This window comes from Castor canadensis, chromosome 6 (genome assembly GCF_047511655.1).
Source record: "Castor canadensis chromosome 6, mCasCan1.hap1v2, whole genome shotgun sequence".
Classification (NCBI taxonomy): domain Eukaryota; kingdom Metazoa; phylum Chordata; class Mammalia; order Rodentia; family Castoridae; genus Castor; species Castor canadensis.
In genome coordinates this window covers 111,638,903-111,661,528 of record NC_133391.1, presented here as the reverse complement: position 1 = coordinate 111,661,528, position 22,626 = coordinate 111,638,903, and the positions used below count along the sequence as shown (strand labels likewise).

General features: G+C 40.3%; 1 protein-coding gene across 3 annotated transcripts in view; it reads left to right on the top strand.

Moving 5' to 3' along the window:
• Rasgrf2 (Ras protein specific guanine nucleotide releasing factor 2) overlaps nt 1-22,626 on the top strand; it is a 254,789-nt gene that overhangs the window by 188,965 nt on the left and 43,198 nt on the right. For all 3 annotated transcript variants that reach the window (XM_074077198.1, XM_074077197.1, XM_074077199.1), the window contains exon 18: nt 21,996-22,102. In XM_074077198.1, coding sequence (XP_073933299.1) covers nt 21,996-22,102 — 107 coding nt within the window. The remainder of the gene's footprint in view (nt 1-21,995; nt 22,103-22,626) is intronic.

Sequence of the window (22,626 nt, the reverse complement as noted above, 5' to 3'; positions counted from 1 at the left end):
TGTTCTTGATGATAACCATTCTAATTTGGGTGAGATGAAATCTCAGTGCACTTTTGATTTATAGTAGGAAATCTTAATGCGTTGGGTTGGGAAAAAGACTTCTTACAATACCAAAAGTAAGGTGATAAACTTTAAAGAATAAATAAATTGGGCTTCATTAAGAATTGAAAATGTTTATGCTTTCATTGAAATCATTAAGAAAGCACAAAAAATATGACACTTAGATAAATGCAAGAAAATATAAATTTTATATCTGATAAAGGACTTCTACATAAAATACGTAAAGAAGTCTTACAACTAGATAGCTAACAAGCACATGAAAAGAGGTCTAACAACATTAGTGACTGGGGAAAATACAAATTAAATCTGCCATAAGCTACCACTTCAAGCCCATTAGAAAAGCTATGATAAAGTTGACACACACTAAAAAGAGGCAGCGAGAATGTGGAAAAATAGGAACCTTCATGCATCATTGGTAAGAATGTAAAAAGGTATGGTCACTTGGACCACTTAAAAGTTTCTTAAACTACTTTAAGTTGTTGGTTTCTTAAAAGGCAACATAAGATTACTTAATCTAGTCCTGGGTACTGGGTATCTACCATGAGAAACGAAGCCTTGTGTTCACACAAAGACTCATACATGAATGTTTCCAGCAGCATTATTTATAATAGCTCCAAATTAGAAATGATCTAAATGTCCATCAACAAATGAACAGAAAAACAGACGTGATGCATCAATGCACATTAATACAAATGTGATATTTGAATATTTATGCGGATATTATATATATTAAATGTGATATGATGCAAGAAAAAGGAATGAATGACTCATACATGCTACAACATGGATGGAACTTAAAAACATTATGCTAACTCAGAAGTCATCAAATATTTTTTAAAGGGTCATGTAGGAAATATTTTAGGCTTGTGGATGAATGGTCTCTGTCATAGCTTTCCATCTGTGTTTTTGCAGTACATAAACAACAACAGACATATAAAAATGAATGGATGTGGCTGTGTGCCAATAAAGCTTTTTTACAAAGCAGCAGCAGGTAGTTTGTGCACTCTATGCTAAATAAGTGAAAGTCAGAGGCTAATGTCAATATATGGTGGGATTTCCAAATATGAAATTTCCAGAAGGAATAAATCTGTAAAAACAGAAGGCAGACACGTGGTTGCCTGGCTTAGGGGTAGGAACAGAGACAGGCTGGAGATTGGCTCTGGGGATACTTCTGGGATGATAAAATGTTCTATGATCAGATCTTGGCTGTGGTTACAACAAGCCTATAAATTTACCAGTGAGTTATATACTTACAATGGATTAATATGATGCCATATAAATTATACCTTAATAAATTTGAACTCTCATTTATTCTTGTTCCTGTACTGGTTTATTCTTATTCTTGTACTGGCTTATTGATTTTATGATAGTGTTATTATCCTCATCACTTTTAGTAAGTGAAAAACTTATTTGTTTGATGACTCTAGTGTCTACTTAGAGAGTTTTGTAAGTGCCTTAGAATGTTCAGCTCCTCTCTGTACAGCAAAGATGTGAATTAAGTGAGCTCTTTCTGAACCCTCTCCCAGAGATCATATGTAAAGGAGAACCCTAGTTAGAATTCTGTAGGAAGCTTTACAGGAAGTGCTACAGTATCTGGAAACAAATGCCAGGGTCTGGGATTTTGGAAGTAGGAAAAAAAGGAGGTTTTAGTTGTGCACATATAAAAGTTCTTACTATATCCACTCTGGACCAGAGCAGGTTAATTTGTCACATGGTAGGGAATTGCCCATGCCTTGTGAGGATCATTTTATGCTGAGAAGAGCAGTGCAACTGTGATCAGTGTGTTTGTATCATGTGATCTGAGCCTCATGTGAGTCAAGGACTCAGTCAAATTCCATCTTGGATCATTGCCTAATTGCCTACTACATTACATGAGAGTAAATTAAGAAAGCATAGAACTAGTGGCATTTCTTATACATAGGTGAGCCCTCATAGTGGTGAAAAGTATCTTGCTGGTGACAGAATTGGTCACCTCAACTGAAAGGGGGATTCATGATGGCTGGTGCATGGGATCTGCTGATTCTGTTTTATCTCCTTCAACACAGACCATTTCTGAGGCATGATCTTGAAAGAAAAAACATTTCCCATCATCTGGGCTGATCATGAAGAATAAGCTCTAGTGAATGGCCTCTTTGTATAATTAAAATCCTAGTCTATCCTTGCCCTTAGATCTGAGGAAATAGCAAGTCAGCATACAGAAGTGATGATGCATCCCCTGAGGACCTGATGTTCACCTGTCATAGAATTTTGTCAATTGCTAAGCTTCTTTAACCCTTGTGCAACAAGGTTTCCATGTATGGATTTTAGTGTGCAAATGAGTTAATGTCTCATTGAGGTCCTCATAATGAAGATAGACCTATTAACATTGTTGGCTCCCATTGCCAGTATCTTATTTCTGTGCAAATTAACCTCTTCTATTTAAACTCTTTCATTTGGTCAGCCAGACCTTTCCTTTGAATCTATAGAATAATCCTTTGCAATATGGGATTCTCATATAAATGGGAGGTTAGATTCTGCTTGACACATGTTGACTGAGATAGGCTTTTAAAAGCTCTCACAGGCTGACTTTTAAAGGTGGACTCAAGGATGTGTAACTCACCCAGGACTGTCCTCAGGATTGAGAGAGAAGCTCCTATGCATAGACTCCTTACCTCTTCTTGGATTTCCTTTCCTTTCTTTTCCTGGGGTGGACATTGATGAGAAATTGTGAGAAGCCTGAGTATTTAAGTAGAAAGTATGCAGCTGTGTTAGAAGGTAGGCTTCAGCAGAGCAAACCTTTAGAAACTTCCAGAATAAGTGCCTCTTAGATGTGGACTGTGCTGCTTTCAGTGAATGCCAAGACATGCTGGGCACTGCCCCCCCCTTGTCTGCCTCAGACATCTACCAGGAAAGACAGCTTCTGGCTTTGAAATGCAAAGGAAATATTGAGTATCATGGACAGAACCCTAGGATTTGGCATTGGGCACTTGTTTTCCATTAAAACTTGGTTTCAGGGAGCACATTAGCTAATTGCCTAGGCAAGAGATTTTTACAAGGAATTAGTATGGAGGAAGGAAGGGCTTGAGGAGCAGGGTGCGCAGATTCCAGGAATCACTTCTGAACATTGTGTAGAGCCACCAAGGGGACCATTGTGTCTGCTGTGGGGCACTTGGGAAGCAAGGCATCCCTGCTGGAACCATTGACGTCAGGGTAACATTGGCATAGTGACAGCTGATGGTCAGGAAACTGCTGTGACCCTTGGAAGGCTGCCTCTGTGACACCCTCCCCCCCCCCACACACACACTAGGATGCTACAACATAGCTGTGGAAAAGTCCTACTCTCCATGACCCTGCCCGCCAGCCACAGTGGCTGCTTGACTGGAAAACAGCTTCCATCTTACTAATTTGCTGTAATTTTCATTCAAAGCCTAAATTGCAGGAAATGGAGTTTTCGATGTTTGAACCAAGTCCCAGAGATATCTCAGACATCTGACAGGAAAGATAGTTCCTGGTTTTGAAGTTCAAATATGGAGTGCCATGAACTGATTCCCATGTCAACAGTCCTTTACCTGTATATCATCCGTTATGTTTACCAAAAAAATGTCTATTTTAAACATCTTAATTCAAATACAGATAAAAATATACTAGACAAATGTGCAAAAGTGAAATAGTCAAATAGGCACATAAGGTCCTCTCACAGACTTAAATACATCTTTGTGCATTCCCCAAACTCACTAATTTAGAATATCAACAGGCAAAGCAACTTTTGTGCAATGTGTGGTCTAGCTACAAAAGAAATATGCAACTTGGAACTTGTGAGTTCCAAGTTTATATACGCATGAATGTATGTCAAGTCCTGTGCTTAGAATAAGCATCCCTTTATGTTTCTGACCTGGGGAAAGTACAGGCCAAGGTGTGTTATAGCACCTCATGCTGTGTGATCAGAGCTCTAGACTGACTGGCTGCACCTGGGAGGTTTGTTCTTTTGATAATACATGTAAGGAGGGGAGATTCGAACTGATGACTGCAGCAGTCCCATCTATCATTGATGTGAAAGGTACCTGATGACTCTACAGTGCAAAAACTCTGCTACTTTGTGACGTTATTTTCGGGGATAAATAAGTTAATACACGAAAAGTGCTTAGCACAATGCCTGGCATGTAGTAAACACTATGTAGATATTATCATCCTTATTATTTATTTCTGTCATTAATTTCTACAAAATGTGGTTGGTTACCTCTGACTTACAGCGTTGTTGTAAGGCTTAAATGAGCTGAGTTCCTGGCATAAGCGAGCACTGAATGGTGTTAGCTCTAAATAATAATCATAACTTTTCAACTCTGAAAATGAGGCCTTCAATGCAGTATGTATCCTAGGCTTTTAACTCAGAGGTTTCCCGCCCCTGAAGAGTAAGGCAGAGTCACTGGCTGAGTCTGAGAGAAGAGCACAAAGGCCATCTTCACTTCATCAGGGCTGGGTATTTTCTGAGCGCTGTGCCAATCCCCACACAGGTTTAGTATGGTACTTCACAGACCTGCCACAGGACTTCTAGTCCAAGAGGCCAGTGTAATTTGGGAAAGCTATTTTTCTAACCAAAATGACATGTATACTGTGGTTATTAAGGCCTCTGCCCTTAAAATGGGCCAGGCTTGATGTGAATAAAAAAGAGAATCAGTATGGTTTAGAAATCATGAAGCTTGGGAATCAATATGGTTTATTAATTCATATTTATATTAACCAAATACTTTGACTTAATTTGGTAGAAGAAAATTTTGTACAAGGAACTGGTAGACTGTTGACTCACTTCTAGACAGTTGAATCATTTCTTGGGAAGTTGAATAGAAAATACTTTTAGAATTTGTGGTTTTAAGAAAGGACTCTCTCTAGTTTAATGAATAGTGATGATAACACAGATTTAGGGGATGAAATTCTTGAGCAGCTTCTGGTGCCTTCAGCAGTTGCATACCAATTAATAAGTGTTGGTTTGATCGACAGAGCACAGATTCTGGACAGAAGAATGATTAAATTCCTCCATAAGAATTATAGTTTTACAGTTCTCTGTAGATGAAGAGAAGGTCTAGGTAAGGCAAGAGAGGAACTGTGAGATTCCCAAATCTATTTTAAGAATTTTTAGTAATCTGTTCTGAAAGTTTTCAAAATTGGACATTGAACAGCCATTTTCCATTATGAATGATACAAATAGACTTTCTGACACTGCAGAGACATGGAAGACAGGTGAGGCCAATCCCCAGCCAGGGTGGAGGTGCCCCAAGGACCTATGTGACCCTGCTCTTGCACGGAGAGCATATTCCTCAGCTGAATGTCTCACAACTGTGTACAAGCATTGTCTGACTCCTCCATTGGTAAAGTGAAAGCACAATACCTTAAGTCTGTGGTTACAGACCCTGGGGAGGAGGGAAGGGGATGGGAGGAGAAGTGTGGTAAATTCCAAAGTAGGGAGGTTCAGGAACCTCCTGACTCAGGACATACCAAGGTCTTCCAATAAATGGAACCAGTCTATGTTAACATATGTAGCCATAACATGATAAAGTGAATTTAAAAATCTTAGATTTAAAAAATAAAAGCAATTGATTACCTGCTATTTGCAAGGCCTTTTGTATGAAGGGAGATATAAATGTAATCCAATGTCCTAGGCCCTCAATGTTGGACCTTGAGACCAGGCCTGATTTTTTATAATGCCTGAGTTATGACAATTTAATAACTGCCTCACCCACCTTGGAATCAACATGGATCATCATGGTAAGTCCATTTTTCAAAGGATTAATTGGGAATCTTTCCAGGAATTCCCAAAGCCATTTCTACCTTTCCTAGCCTGACTACTGTACTCCTTTAGACCAGATGTTGTGTCTCACTAAATCCTCAGCCCCACCCTCTGGTCCTAGGTGTCTCTGCTGCTGATGTTGACATCTTGGCCAATATCCAGAGATGCTCCTATAAAGCCACCTCTCTTTATGGCCCCCTCAGTGGCTGGAGTAGATCTCTACTAACTTGCCCAGGACATATGACTTACAGCTTACCCAGGAAACCAGTCAGACTCCTCTTTGCTTCTTAACTTGACTCTCAGGAAACCTCATCATCCTTTCCTATAGCTTGATCTGGTGCTGGGCCACACAGGTCCACCTGATACATCTCAGTGTCTTTGAATTTCAAAGATAAGAGATGAGGTTTTCGGTTATTTTCACTCAGGAATCTTACATAAAGTGACGGATACAATCAGATATATGGAATTAGTATGGCCTGACTTTACTAAGAAGCATCCAAAACCAACACACCAGTGGTTTGTGTGCACTGGTGGCACTTTGCTGCCTCTGCCAAAAGCCCTTGTCTGCTTACAAATACTTTTTAAGAACTAGGATGAGAAAAATACTATTGCCCTCATCACGTGAAGGAGTGGCAGTGTTGAGGAGAGGCCTTTGTAAGCAAATGGGAGGGCTCTGTGGAGTTGTGCTAGAAGGATGAGGGAAGTGAAGAGGGCTGGTAATTGATGCCAGGGAAAGGAGGGTATCCTATACATGGAAACTTTTCATGTGACCCAAGAGGAATTTGATACCCTGACAGAGAAAGGGACTTTTGTCAGTGAAATACACCCATTAAAATGAACCCAGTTCATTCCGGATATTCTTCCCATCACATTTGCTGCTTTCCCCAGGGGTAAAGGAAGAGAGTGAAGATGAAATTGTAGAGATATTTTGAAGAAAGAGTGCAGGCTGTCCCCTGCTTTCCTTCAGATGACTTTAATCTTCTAGTCACAGATGGTGAGGTCTGCTGAGGAAGGAGGAATGGCATGAGCCTGGCAGTATGAAGTTAGAGCATTGCCATAGTAAGCTGTTAGTACCATGCAAGTTTTGAGTTCTTTTTTTAATGTTGTCCTCATTGGATAAGCAATGGATCCAATGCTGTTGGTATAAGGAATCCAAGCCTTATCTATCCAGCAGAAATTCCTGCTTATACAGTGAGAGAACTGATTGTAGCATATACACTACAGCCTTTTATCCAGAGCCTGTTTTTGTGCATGAATACCAGGAACTCAAGGCTAAATAGGATGTAGTTGTCATTCCTGCCCTAAAGCAGTCTAAGGCGAGAGGTAGAAGGGTATTGCCAGTAGGAACACAAACAAAGAAAACACAAAACCAAAAGATTGTTAAAATTTATAATCATCAGTCAGTCAGTTGTCATTAAACTAATTCACAGAGCAGAATCACACAACAAGCTGGTTGGAGCCTGAAATCTGGGTAGGTTTTGGAGCACACCTCAGTACACAATCAGACTGTGCTGATCTTCCCTTCATTGGGCTTTCTGTAAATTTCAAAGCAGGGCAGAGAATTTAAAATGAAAGGCCACAAGAGTGGCACAAACATGAATACCTTCATTTTGACCCTCAACCTCTGGGGCTGTCTCCAAGGCACTGGAAGGGAAGCAGAAGCTTTGCCTGGAAAGTTCTGATGGGAGGACCAAAGACACATGTATAGGACACTTAAGGCCATAACTGAACACTGACAGCATCAAATGGATTTGATATTCAGACAGAATGAAGCCATCCTCTGGACAGTCTTCCAGAGTTGCACTTCCAGGACTAACTTTACAGTCTTCCCATTGTCTCCTCTTCTCATATCTCCACATCCCTCCCCAAACTTGGCCAGTAATCTTGTCTCATGTTTCTTAGTGGAAACAGAGACCAATGGGAAAGGATGACCCTTCTCCACAGCCCCAAGGATCTAGAAGAATTATCCTGAATTAACCCCACCCCAGCCCTTTCCACCTCCTCAAGATCTGTTCTCCTGCAGTTACCTTTTCTCTCTTCCTTTGCTCAACCATCTCTATCAGCACACCACCATATCTTAATGTAACCACGTATCAGGTCCTGCTCAACTTCTCAGCTTATTCAAAGCAAGATGTCTTGAAAGAATTGTCCAAAGCAATGAATCCACTCCCATCACCTCTTTTCTTTCTTTAGCCCATTCCCTCAAACATTCACTTCTCTACTCTTGATGTGACTCTGATCCAGATCACCAGTGACCAACATCTTGCCAAAGCCCTTATCTCACTCAGCCTCTCAGCAGCATTCAACACAGCTGGTCACTTCTTCTTGGGAAACTCTTCCTCTTGACTGCCACATGACCTCATGTGCCTAGTTTTCCTTTATCCCTGCCCTCCTTCCCTTTTTGGTCTCCTTTGATGGCTCCTCTTTGACCTGACCTAATCTGTCCTGACTATGGGGCACAGAACTCTGTTTGGCCTTTTCCCCTATCTATACTCTGTACCTAAGCAAGCTCATCCATTCTTAGAGTTTTAAAGAACAATTTAAATGCTTAATACTCTCAAATTTATATTTCTGGTCTGAATCTTTCTACTTGAGCCTCAGGGTGTTATGTTAAATAGCTACACTGATACTGCCACTTACACAACTAGAAGATGTCTCAAACCAAACACAGTCTTCCACCTACAATCTACCCTTGCCCCAGTTCAGAAAATAGCACCATCATCTGCCCAGCTACTCTGCCCCCAGCAGCAAAACCATTCTTGACTCCTTTCTTTCCCTTAAACCTTGTATTTATTAGTTCCCTACAGGTGCTATAACAAATTGCCTCAATTTAGATGTCTTAAAGGAACAATAATGGATCCCTCACTATTCTGGAGACTTGAAGTTCAAAGTCAAGGTGTCAGCAGGGCTATGCTTTCTGATGGTTCTAGGAAAGAATCCTGCCTGGCCTCTTTCTAGCTTCTGGTTGTCCCTTGCAAGTTTTGATGTTCCTTGGCTGTTGGCCTCCTAACTGTAGTCTATGCCTCCACTGTCACATGGTCTTCTTTCCTCTGATTTTGTCTGTGTCAAATTTACTTTTTTATATAATGACACCAGTGATTGGATTTAAGACACACTAATTTATTTTAACATCTTAACTTGATCTCATCTGCAAAGACCCTATTTCCAAACAAAGTAACATTCACAGGTTCTGAGTGGATATGAATTTGGATGGACACTATTCAATTCAGTATAGATTTCCACATCTGATCAGTCAGTAAGTCTAAGCCCCTCTTTCTCCCACAGTTCTTACCATCTCCTGTCACAACCTTTGTCCAAACGCTCATCACTTGGATCACATGAATTACTATCTCACTCCTGGTCACTCCTCAATCCGCTTTTTCCTTCTCTAGGCCGCACTACCCATGGCAGACTAACCTTTTCAAAGTGCAGATGAGATTATGTGACTCCTCCTGAAAGCCCTCTGGTGACTTTCCAACACCAGTAAATAAGAGCTGACTTTTTAACTTGCCTTACAAGATGCTTGTAGATTTTATCACCTTCGACTTCATGTCCTTCTTCTGCCCCCACATTCACAGGGCTCCCGCCATACAGGAAAGCTTTCTGTCCCCCGGTTGCACTGAGCTATCGCAGCCTTTGCACTCCTTTCCTTTTGACTGCTTCCCACCACCTCATGTGTCCCCTCCTCAGAAAGACCTTCCCCAACCCATCTAGCTGTCTAGCTGATGTGATTATTCTCTCTTTCTGTCTCTCTCATCAACATGCTTACCCTTCTTTGTGTCAGGATCTTAATTTTAATAGCTCCTTTCAATAGCTCTTCTTTTGAATATCTCAATATCTCAACTTACCTTATTTGTCTTAGATAATATCATTGGCATAATTTGTTTCTCTCTCCCCCTTTTTAAACTGTAGGTTCCTATGAATGAACAGCTCATTAGTTTTCCTTGATCACTGCTGTACCCCAACACCTGCAAGGAGACTTACATAATAATGCTCAATAAATACTTCGTGTCTGACCAAAGAGGAACAGCTTTGTGCTTTGTGGCTCCTGATTTTCTCCTACATACCCATCTCAAGAGCAGGTTTCATTTTCTAATGACAAAAACCTACTGTTTTTAGGCACTAAAACCTATTATTCTGCAACAGACATCTGATGCCCATCAGGAAATTCAAATTAATGTACAGAAAAATCTTCCTCCTTTCCTTTTTTAAGGCAGTTGCTTATGAAGTGGAACAGAAAATAAAAGGTCAAGAAATTTAGAGTTTGTTCTTTTTTGTGTGCTCTGAATATTAACCATTTCTAGAGTACTAGCTGTGTTTTCAAAGGCCTTGCTCAGTAGTATTGATTTTATTATCAAGAAACTCCTACCAAAATTTCTTGAATTTTTAAAATGATTGCTGTCCTTTAGTTTTCCAGATGGTTCACACTACTGTCTCTCACAAACCTGTGTTACCTTTCAGTTTCTGGCCTATCCCTCTGCTGCCCAGCCAATTTTCTTGAAGTCATTAAACTGGCTTCACTTGTCACCATTTCCTCAAATACCCCCTTTCAGCTTTGGCAGAAGTCACCACACCCTTAAGGCTGGTCGTATCTTCTTGTGGCATTTCTATACCAGCATGACAGCAATAAGGGGAGGCCTGAAAATTGCACAACAATCAACAGGAGTGACTTGCTGCTCCTTGTGAACAGACTTGCAGGCCATGTGTTTCTGCAGGAAGAACCTGCATCATAGAATCGTTAGCCTCGGTGTAAATCCTGGCTCTGATTTTACCATCTATGACGATAGGTGGCTATTGGGCTTCTCTGAGCCTCAGCTTCCTCATCTATAAAAATAAAGAATTTGTTTACTAGAATTCTGAGTATTAAATAAAGTAATACACAAGGTTCTTCATCAGTTTTATATTAAAAGTGATGTATAATCATTCCTGTATGGCTCTTAAGGCATGATTTTTTTAAAAAAATCTATAAGAACAATTCAGTTGATAGTCTTACTGTTTTTTGAAAGATGAAGGCAATTGTATTGATTTTACCATTGTTCATGTATTTTTAATCACAAATAATGATAGATGTAAGGTGCTTTTCCTCACTCTACAATATTGTGGTGGTGTTTATTGCTGCAGTTAATTGCACTTAGAGAAAAACTTAAAAAATGAAAGATAGCACATGTATGCAAAGGTTAAAAACAGTCAAACAACAAAACCATTCTGCCATATTTGCTCATTGCTTCAAATATATATTATGAGTAGCCCCTCTAGAGGTTGCCCCTTCCTTTTCCCTACCATGTGCTTTGAGCAACAGCTTACCTCCCCAACCCTACCACTACAGCCATGAGTTCACAGAGGGTGGATGGTGCAGTTTGTCAGCCAAATGCAATGATTTTTTTGGAAGCTTCTGAGATAGAAACTTCTTCTCTTCATTGGCATTTACCAGAAACAATGCACTGTTATCCTCTGGATGTTGTGAAGTGAGCTCATAAGACTAGCACAGCCTTTCTCAAGTTTCCTGTCTGGAAATGAGAGTAGAATTGGAGCACTAAAAGAAGTGGCCAGAAATGTCACTATGTGCTTGTGTTAACTCAAGTAGGATCTGACTCTAGACCTGTCTCCATCTATTTAACTGGAAACCAGATTGAGTTGAGGTTTTTGTCCCACGTGAACCAAAGATAGCTAACAGATATTCCATTAAAATGGAAGCAGTTGAATGTACAAGAGGTCACTATACCACATAACCTACCTGCTACAGACTATCATCGCTCAAGAAGAATATGTCAATTCAAAGACGTAGTTAACACTACAATGTTCAGCATCATAGACACAAATCTCCTGCTTGTCTGCATTGACCTATTTTTTTTTGTTTCAATTTATGAGCTCTGTGAATTTGAACAAGTAACTTCATCTCTTAATGTTTAGAAAAATATTCTAGACTTATTCCATTGCTTTTTCTATGGGCAATAAAGAGACATTGAAGTACTTGTGCTGGAGGAGTAGCAAGATAAAGTGGTCTTTGGTGTTGTCATAAAAAAAGAAAAGAAAAATAACAATTCTGAAACAAGAAAGGGACTTATTCTGAGCCAACACGAAAGACTATACCCTAGGAACACAAACTCAAGTTAGCAACATGAGCTCTGTAAGGAACCTTTTGGAGTACCATAAGAAACTAGGTGGGGTCATCAGGAGGCAAACTACAAAAAGGTGGGAAAATCCTCCACAATATTCAGGGGACAACTCCTTCCTAGCCTCAAGATTAAAAGAGAGAATGGAGGTTCAGGTTGCCTAACATACCTTGCAAGAGTCCATCAGAAATTCCCACAAAATGCTGAGCTAGACACATGGACTAATGATAATTTGCTATGGAAAGGGCCTAAACAGCCCAACACAACTGTTGGGTATAATTTATTATACCTCATCTCTCTACAAGGTCACAACTCTATAATTAATGAAGTTCAAACAATTTGGAAGCTCAAATGTAGCATCTTTGAAGGAACTTCAGTTCACATTAGGAAGATTATTCTGAAAGAGGCAGGCACCTTGCTCACTCCTGGGGTTTTGCATTTTACATTTTTGATGTTTTACTAGTTTGAAGGCTGTCATCTTCCCCTCTGGATAGCAGGGAGCACATCACTCCTTCACCCAGAACTCCACAGTACATGGAACACAGCAGGTGCTCTGCAGATATGATGGCATAATAGAATTGTGGGTGGTGGAAGACTAGAAAGATAGAGACAATGGAGAAGACTTTCTAGATGACAATAATTGCAACCTGCCTGTATAGCACACAGACTTAGGATGGTAGCAGGAGAAGGGAGAAATCTAACAAATGCTACAAAATGTAACAGAGCTTGTTGGCTGAATGGGAAAAACCAAGGAGAGACAGAAAAGAGTCAAGATTCTGACCTGAGAAGCTGACGCCATGGCTATCCTAGCCAGTCAGTGAGAGTGTGAGGAGTCGCAGGAGGGGTAAAGTTCTAGCGTGAGTTTGGGGTGTGCTTCTTATGAGAGGAGAATGTGTCATTAATAGGGAAATGCCCCATAGGAAGCTTGAAACTGAAATGAGGGATTGGGGGAAATTTTGGAACTTGTGGGAGTTCATGGAAAGCCCACAAGAGATGGTTATGCCTCGAAGGGAGTCAGAACTGAATGGTGTCAACTCAGGAAGAGATGATGGATTCCAGAATGAGACAGAGGAGGACAGGAGGAGGATGAGGAATCAGTTTAGTGACAGAGCAAAGGAGGAGCCATAGAAAGTGAGGAAGGTCCTCCTTCCTCAACATGTCTCAGAGCAAGGTATATAATTACCCAGGGTTTCTGGGAAATTAATGCAGATTGTTTAAACATAGTGCTAATCATCAGACTGCCTATAACAGCTACTGTCAAATGTTTTTATTGCAACCCACTCTAAGAAGTTCATATTTTCTGTTATGACCCAGGAGATACAGAGAGAGAGAGAGAGAGAGAGAGAAGAAAGAGGAAGTTTCTATGGACAGTTCACTCAGATAGTCTTCATCTATTTCATTTTTTTTATTGATGGTCATTAAATTGATTTCAGTCCCTTGAACAGGTCATGAGTAGAAGTTTAAAAGATAGTAGTCTATATAACGGTCATGTAAGAAATGTATTGAACTTTGAAAAGAGCCCATTTTGAAGAAACTTAAGTTCCACTTAGATAAGTAGAGATTTGGGGTTAAAATCCACTACCATATGAAACAGATGCTTCTAGTGGCACCATGCTCTCGCACTTCAGCATTTAGAAGAAAGAATTAAAAGGAAAACCTTTGCTTTCTCAAAATATCAAAATAGCATCTTCTCTTGTAGCTTTAAGTGTTGATTTACCCATTTGTAAGAGAAGCTTAAGGTTGAAACTGTGGCTCCAGGTAGCAAGGTTTGATAAATGGTGCTCTGGGTTTGGAAATGGACAAATCTGGCTCAAAAGCTGTTTCTGACACTTATTGCTTCTGTGACCTTTGCCAGGTTTCTTTGTCCAAAAGTGGCCATAATAGCATTTCCCCTAAGCAGTTGCTGTTATTGTCAAAGAAGCCACAGTACTTAAGATGCTATACTTGGCACTCATCATGTGACGAATGACAATTGTTTTGTCCTTAGTTGTCAGGGTTAAAAGATAGGCCACTGTGAAGCTCCTGGCACAGTGCCTGGCACAGAAAAGTGATAAATATTAACAATCTTTCCAGGGCAGCGACCAAAGAGTAAAACTACAGTCGTCATATAAGTACACAGAAGTGTCGTGTGCAAACCAATTATATAATTTTGTCTTGACATTATTTTTAGAAGGTCATCTACTGTGTGAAACAAACATGTAGATAACATTGGCGCTATCAGACATTGTGTCCCATTTGTATAAAGTGGAAAATGATGACTCATTGAAGTGACATCATTCTTAATTCCCTCATTGTGGAGCCATTAAAGTGATGGCAGTGCACTCATTCACTGGGGATGAACACACAAGAAACAGTTCCTATGACTACAATCAAAGTAACCAATAGTTCACATTTCCTTCTTCCCAGGCAGCCTGCTACCATGGACCATTGATGTTAATATTATTCCTCTTCCTTTAGCCTCTTCTGCATTCTGGCTAACTCTTCTCACCAAGTCAAAAAGATAGCTTAAAGATGCTTTGTTGATCCTAATAACACCTCTGTGGACCAATTCTTGGTGGCCTATGTTACTTTTACAAGTTTTTCCTTAGATAGCCCCAGGTTGGCTCTCATTGGACTAGCCCATAACCCACCTGTGTGAAATCTCATTTCCATCTCACCTTTATTTCTACTTGCCTCTTACAAAGTAGGCTCTGAAGCTGGCTGAGTATTATGTTATTCAAAAAATAAAATGTAAATTTCCCTCCTTTTCTCTATTTGTCAACCCCCTTGCCTCTCTTCCACTAATTGCTATAGTTTCTGCTTATGACAGGTTTCAAATAAATACTCACCTTGGAAATACAGTGAAAGAATGGCTTTTAGTCAGATATAGGGAATCTGCAGGAAACACCTCTTTAGTTTCCATTGGGAACAATGCAATTTTAGCAAAGATGTTGTCACCAAAGAGTATATGGTCTAATTAAGAAGAGATGACTACAGGGGACAGGACAGTCCACAAAGTGTCTGTGGAAATGGCCACAAAGTTCAATCTCAATCTTAAACTCACATGGATGGTGACTTGGTTCTTGTCATTTTTCCAGGCGGCTCAGTTTTGCCCAAATTTGTTCAGTTTGAGCAGTGCCCCAAACTGGAAAAGATTGTGCATATTTTGGAAAGAGATGTGTGATATTACTAGAACAGATTTTCCCGTAGACTTATAGAATTCAACAAGTGAGAGACGTTTAAAGCCCCACAAAGATTTGCTATCTGCTTTCCCAAAAATATAGCAAAAGGACTCCTTGACGAGGGTGACATGGATCTACAATTCTAGATCAAAATGGCTTCAATATAGATATTGCCACCAATAAACAGTGTAGTTGATATTTAAACTCACAAGTTGAAATTCATAATTAAATTTAGAAATAAGCCTTGTCCAAGCACCACTCAAGCTAGATGGTGGTGTGTGAGAAAGAAGTCTGGCAAGTGTGGAAATCCATTGCTCTGATCACATAGCTCTAAAGGCTGTGAAAAATGAGGAGACAGGCATTTCTGGCCAGCAGGATGCTGGCATGCACCTGATGTCTATGTCATAGTGAAGACACTCAGACCAGTTTGAATAAACTGCAGACACTTTTATAAACTTGATCTGTCAGGACTTTGCAGTTATACCCCTCACACAGATGGCTCATGTATCAGGTTTAGGGCACTTCTAAATTGTCAGTGTTTTTGAGTTGAGAGTGGTTGGGCATGGTAGCTCATGTCTGTAATCCCACTTAGGAGGTGATACTTGGGAGGATCACTGTTCCAGGCCAGTCTGGGGAAAAAGTTAGGGAAACTCATCTAGACAAAAAAGCTGGGTATGGAGGCACACAGCTATAATCCCAGCTACCTGGGAGGCATAAGTAGGAGGATCACAGTCTGAGGCCAGCCCTGGACAAAAACACAAGACCCTTTCTGAAAAACATCAAAAACATAAAAAACACAAAAGGGTGGGAGATTTGGCTCAAGTGGTATAGCACTTGCCTAGCAAATGTGAGAGCCTGAGTTCAAACCCCATTACCAACAAAAAACCAAAAATAACAACCTTTTGAAAATCTGCTAATTAAAAGGATGTGTGAGAACAGTAGACATGGTGGATCTCAAGCTTTTCATTTCCTTCCTGAAAGACCATTTTTATTGTTTGACCAACACATGGAGGTTTTTAATCTTAGAAGGAAATAATACTCTTGACTTTTTTTTTATGGTACTGTGACTTGAACTCAAGCCTTCATGATTGCTAGGCAGGCACTAAACCACTTGACCCATTCCCCCAGCCCTTTTGCTTTAGCTGTTTTTTAGGTAAAGTCTAGTGTTTCTGCCCAGGCTGGCCTAGACCACCTGTGCTTCCTATGTAGCTGAGACTACTGTGATGTGCCACCATGTCCAGTTTATTTGTTGAGATGAGGGCCTTGGACCATGATAACTCCTGATCTTCATAGCCTGAGTAACTGGGATTGCAGGTGTGAGCCACAACACTTGGCCCTACTCTGGCCATCTTTACAACAATTTGTGGATTGCTCCAGTCATGCTGATGGAGGTGGGACATTGTAATGGTCATTTAAATGCTTGCTTAGTTTCCAAGAGAATTTTGAGCCCTGTGAGTGACAGAAGTAATGAGTTCTGGACAGCAAAGGGATATCTGTGAATGTGCCAAGCCATGATATAAACAGAAAACATTTATTTTTTTAAACAGCTATTAGAAGCAGCTATGAGGATCATCCAAGCAGTGTGATCAAATTCTAACCTAAATAGTAAAGGGGCTGGAATTTGAATTTATGAAAGTATTGGAAATCTGATCAAGAATCTTTCAGCCTGTGATAGCGAATCATTTGGAAAGCAATAGAGAGCCCTTCCATTTGCTTCACATCTTTCAAAGTAAACTCCCCTCTCCATTCCCGCGACACGGGCACAGAAGGACCAGTGGGGGCAGATGCTTTTCTGAAATGCATTCAAATGCATCTTTCTCTTCCACTTAACACTTCACACTGGTTTCCATCTTTCTGTTTCTCCCGTCTTATCCATTCGATCCCACTCATTAGCTAATTGGCTACCTTTAGATTTATATATATGGGATGGGGGAGAGCTCTTCCCCATCCACTTTCTTCAGTGTTTCACTAACTTCTAACTTTCATCCTTCAGCAAAGTCCTGTCTTCTCCTTACTTGTTCTCACTCCAGTCAAGGCCTCTGCTCTACGCAGATTAATCCTTCTCACGCAGTGCTTTCTCCATTTTCCGTCCCCTCATTTGCTTCTCCATTAGAGATAATTACACGTGCCCACTGTTTGCTTTGAGCTGTCTTTGCTTGCAGTACCACCATTTTACTTGGTCTTGGTGTGGTTTTCATTTGATTTTCTTGCTTGGGATTCATAGATATTTTTGGACTTGAAGAGCCATGTCTTTCATCAAGTCTTGAAAAGTCTTTTCCTACATTGCTTCTTTGTTTTTCTTCCTTTAAAAAGTCTTCTGACAATCTTGCTAGATGCAAGCTGGGAATTCTAATTCTTTCCTCTTTATTTTTTAATATACAGGGGGAAATATCTTTTCCTCCTCTTTTCTGATTTCCATCTCTAGCTCTCTATACTTTATTTGGGGATAATTTTCTCAGATGCCTTTTTCAAACCTGTTTAGTCTTTCTTCATGTATCTGTGTCTAGTCTGTCTTTACTTATCTGCAAGAATATTGAAAGAATAATCTTATTTCCATTCTCTTACTCACTGCTGATAGCAATTAAGAAGTTTTATGTGGTTCTTGAAAAATCTCTTAAAGTGCTTTTTATTCTTTTGTGTCTTCAATTCCCTCTTGTATGTTTTTGGTCTTTGTAAATGGCCTGACGTTAGGATGTTTAAGCTGAGGCTCTGTACTAGCTCTAGCCTTTGAAGTACCTGGTGGGTTGAAGGCATGACCTGGGGAGGGTGGTTCCTGGTCCCTGTGGCTGCTGACCTCTGCTCATGGTGGCTGGTTTGTATGTTTTCTGATTTTTGGATTGTGAGGTTTTTTTAGGGGGCTCAGTTGGCTCAGTGTGTGTTCCTCCAGAGCAGTATTTTGAGTACTAAAGTCGTGTCCCCAGAGCTGTCACTAGCTAGGCCACCTTTATTTTAACCTCTCCTGTGGAGGGGCAGAGCACACAGCAGTGACTCAATCTCAGCTTCAGTCCTACAGGAGGCGGGCCTGAGTTTATCAGTTTTTAGGAGGGTTTTTGTCTTCAGCCCTCATTGAGATCCAGGTTGAGGCAAGCAATGCACACACTAGGTGAGCACTCTACCAGTGAGCTGCAGCCCAACTCCAGACAAGTTTCTTGCCTTTTTTTTTCTTCCTTTCCTTCCTTCCTTCCTTCCTTCTCTTCCCTCTCTTCGTCTCTCTCTCCTCTCTCTCTGTCTTCTTCCTCTTTCATACTGAGGTTTGAATTCAGGGCCTTAAACTTTTTAGGCCCTCTCCCATTTTACTTATGCCTCCAGCCTGTTTTGTTTTAGTTCAGTTTTCAGACAGTCTCACACTTTTGCCCAAGTCAGCCTTGAACCACAATCCTCTTTGCCTCCACTTTCAGAGTAGCTGCAACTGTAGTTAAGTATCACTGCACCCAAATTTTTTTTTTTTGAGATAGGATCTCAAAAAGTCTAAGAGCAAGCCTCAAACCACAGTCCTCCTATCTCTGCCTCCCAAGTATCTGGGATTATAGGTATGGAACCACCATGCTCATCTCCAGACAAGTTTTTCCTTTGCAAATAAGATTTTCCCCTAGTACTGTCTTTCACAGAGAGTGGTCCTTTGAGAGGTCAGCTTTACATGGGAGTCTCAGGTCCCATCCTGCCACCCACTCTTCATGAAAGTTCTGGAACTCCTTCCCCTGGATTATGTGACCATGACTAGTAAATTGCTAACTCCCTCAACCCCTCACTGGGCAGCCAGCATCCATTCTGAGGCTTGGCTTGGTTCTGGTTTTCAGATTGCTCTGTGTGTTTGACCTTGGAGAAGTCCTTACTTTCTTGTGAACTCAGCTATCCATTTAGAACAATATTTGTTACATTTTATGCAGAATTTCTAAATTTTCAGTAAAGATTTTTTCAATATATTGAGTCTGCCAAGAGCATATCATCACCATCTTCTGACAGAATTTAAATGTCTGATGGTGGGTGGAAGATGCCTGTCTACATTTAAAGAAGAGGGAGGAGAGGGGAACTCTGCCCTGTAGGAGTTTATAGGTTTTCTTATCTAACTCACTCAGAAACTCTAAGGACTATTCTTTCAGTCATCTGCATAATCATCCTGTGTGCACATCAAGTTTCTACTCTCCAGGCTTTCATTCATTCATTTAAATATCTATCTGTCTATCTATCCATTCATCTGTCTTCTATACCATGAATGACCTCTGCTCTATGCCATATCCCATATAGGTTCTCAGACTCAGTAAAATATAGTAGATCCCTGTCTTCATGGAAGATGAAAATATTGATGATCACATATGTAAGAGTAAAATTTCAAGCCCAATATGTGCCATAAAGCAAATGTGTAGTATGTTATGAGATGTGCGATGAGAAATCTGTCCAGTTAAGGCCAGAAAATACCCATCTGGGAAGCAAAAGAAAAAGCAAGAATAAGTGGCTTTCACTGACTAAAAAAGGGGCAAAATAATAGTTCCAGGTGTAATACAGTATGTGTGAAGTCCTGAGGGTCATGAAAGACTAAAGGAAGGGTGGACAGATGGAAGAGAAAAACATAAGAATATGATAGAAGAAGAGAACTAGAAGAAAAGGCTGAGAGAAGCTAGGACCAAATCATGAAGGACTTTTGTACTAGCTATTTTTCTTGTCACTGTGACAAAATACTGACAGCAATAACCTGAGGGAGGAAGGATATATGTTGGCTCACAGTCTCAGGGGTTTCGGTCCATAGTTCTTTGATTCCATTGGTTCTGGGACCATGGTGAGGCAAATCATTGTGGTGGCAGGAGCGTGTGGAGGAGGAGGCTTCACCTCATGACCAATGAGAACCAGACAGCAAGGAAGAGACTGGGGAGCCGGTATAACCTTCAAAGATACACCCCAGTGACCTATTTCTTCCAATTGGGCCCCACTCCCTAAAATTTCCAGAACCTTCCAACATATTGCCACCATGAGTCTGGGGGAATATTTTGTATTAAAGCCATAACAGTCTTGTAGTCTGTATTAAGGAGTTTTGTATTTATTATAAAAACCATTGAAAAACCTTAAACATTAGAATGATCCATCCTATTTGCCCTTTGAAAAGATCTTTCTGGCCCTAGTCATTTGAGATCTGCAGAAGCTGGAGTGGTATTGAAGACTAGTTGAGTGGACCATATGAGGGTTGCTGGTAGCTTAACTCTGATTTTGGCTTTGCAGATAGGAAGACATGAACAGATTTGAGAATTTGTTAACAGGTAAATTGTTAGGAAACAGCAGAGAGGTAGGACAAGAATAATTCCAAAGTTTCCAGTCCAGGTTTGCATACCTGAAGGATGATGATTCTTTACTGGGAGAGAGAACTCGAGGTGAGAACACAGTTTGGTAGAAAGGCCATAGATCTTCCTTTTGAATATATTTAGCTGGAGGTGTGTTTTGACTATCTAAGAGGAAAATATTAAGAGAGATTGGATATATGGGTCTGGAACTCAGAGAAGAGCTCTGGGACTATAGATATGTGAGTAATTTACTTATATGTGATTATTTAAGTGGTAGATAGAGATGAGATTCCCAAGGGAGAGATTATAGACTATCCCTTGGTTATAGGAACATGGAGGTTATTGATGACCTTAACAAGGCTGTCTTGGTGGTGAGAGGGTGTGAGAAGCTTGGAGTAGGATATGAGAGAGTGGTAGATGAAGAAATGGGATCAATGAGTAGACAACTCTTCCAAGAAGTATTATTATTATTATTACTATGCTGTCATCTTGGAGATTGAACATAGGGCCCCACACATAATTTCCTTAGCTCTACTGCTGAATTATATCCCCTGCCCAAGAAGTATTAATTTTTAAAGTAAATAAATAATTTAATTATGATTACATGGCAGAATCTTTTAAAACAGAATCCATGGGAAAGGATTGAAATGGTTTCTTGATTGTGAAAAGGTGCCCAACATAGAGACATAAGCTGGCACAGAATGGAATCAAAGACACTGGACCAGGGCTGAGGGTGTAGCTTGGTGGTAGAGCATTTGGCTGGCATATTAGAGGCCCTGGGTTTCTATTCCCAGCACCAGAAAAAAATAAATGCTAGACCAATATTGAATTGAATAATAGTTAACATTTATTGAGCTCTCATTCTGTTCCAGGTACCACTCTAAAAACTCAACCAGTACTAGCAAACATAATTCCACAACAACTCTTGTGATGTAGGTACATTTATGGTCAAATGTGAGGTCACCAGAGAAATGATGTAATTTTCTAGGGTGGGAAAACAGTGATTTGAACCCAACCAGTCTTGTTTTTTTCAAATATTTTATTTTTAATTGATAAGTGCTAATTGCATCTGTTAACATATTTATGGAGTACAGTGTGATGTTTTGCCTTATGTTTACATTGTGGAATGACTAAGTTGAAGCAGTCAACAAATATATCACCTTACATACTTATAATATTTTATGGCAAAAACAGTTAGTAATTCTTTTAGTAATTGTATCATCTACAAGTCATGATATAGCTCATCTACCTCTAAATATTCAGTGTTATATAATCGCTTTGGGGCAAAAGTATAAATTAATGCTGGCTCAAACACTTTGTTAATCCTCCTTAGCTTTGTGTTGTAGAACATGACAGGCATAAATGGAAATCTCATTAGTGCCACACTAGCTTTCATCAGTGGCCTTTAATAAATATGTGCACATTAGTCACGTAATTGCACCTGTAAGCAGGTGGTGGCCTCACAATGACAGTATAATAAGTAAGCAGAATTCACAAGTCTGAAGCCACTTGCACCTCTCTGCCAAGACAGATCATTTATGAGTTTCATTAACAATGTCCTAAAATAAGTGACCTTTTCCAGGTCCTTGGGGATTGGCTTTAACTACAACTTGTTCCTTTTCCTACTAAGGATTTAACAACACAGAGAGAACATGTGACAAAGAGTTTATCATCCGAAGAACAGCTACCAATCGAGTCCTGAATGTCCTCCGTCACTGGGTCTCAAAGCACGCACAGGTAATTCGGGAGCTTCGGTAATTATTTTCAAAGGCTTTACATTTAAATGAACTTTTAAAGTCATTACACATGTAAGACATGTCCCAATTCTTTGCCATTAGAGTTTGAAACGTTGGGATTGGAAGCGAGGAAAGGAAGAAATAGGATAGACGTGGGTCAGAGCAGTCACAAATATCAACCTCTGCTGTCTCACATCCATAAATGACATGACTGACAGGGTGAACCAGGGCTGCCCTTCCCTCATCTGCTGGAAAATACCATCTACCATGTGGCAGCCATGGCAGGGCCATTGTACTGTGCCACCTTGGGGACACCTTTTCAGGGCCTTCTCTGTAAGTAAAGTTGTGCTGTAGAGGTCCCCAGCTGTGGTGGCACCCCTGTAACCATAGGTGCCTCTAGAGGTAAACAACACACCTGGTATCTGGTCAAGAAGCGTTTTCTTGGCCTGATTCAGGAGATATTTTGCCTCATGTCCTATAATGTTTGGGTTCCTAGTACTCTGTTTTTAAATTGTGTCACACTGA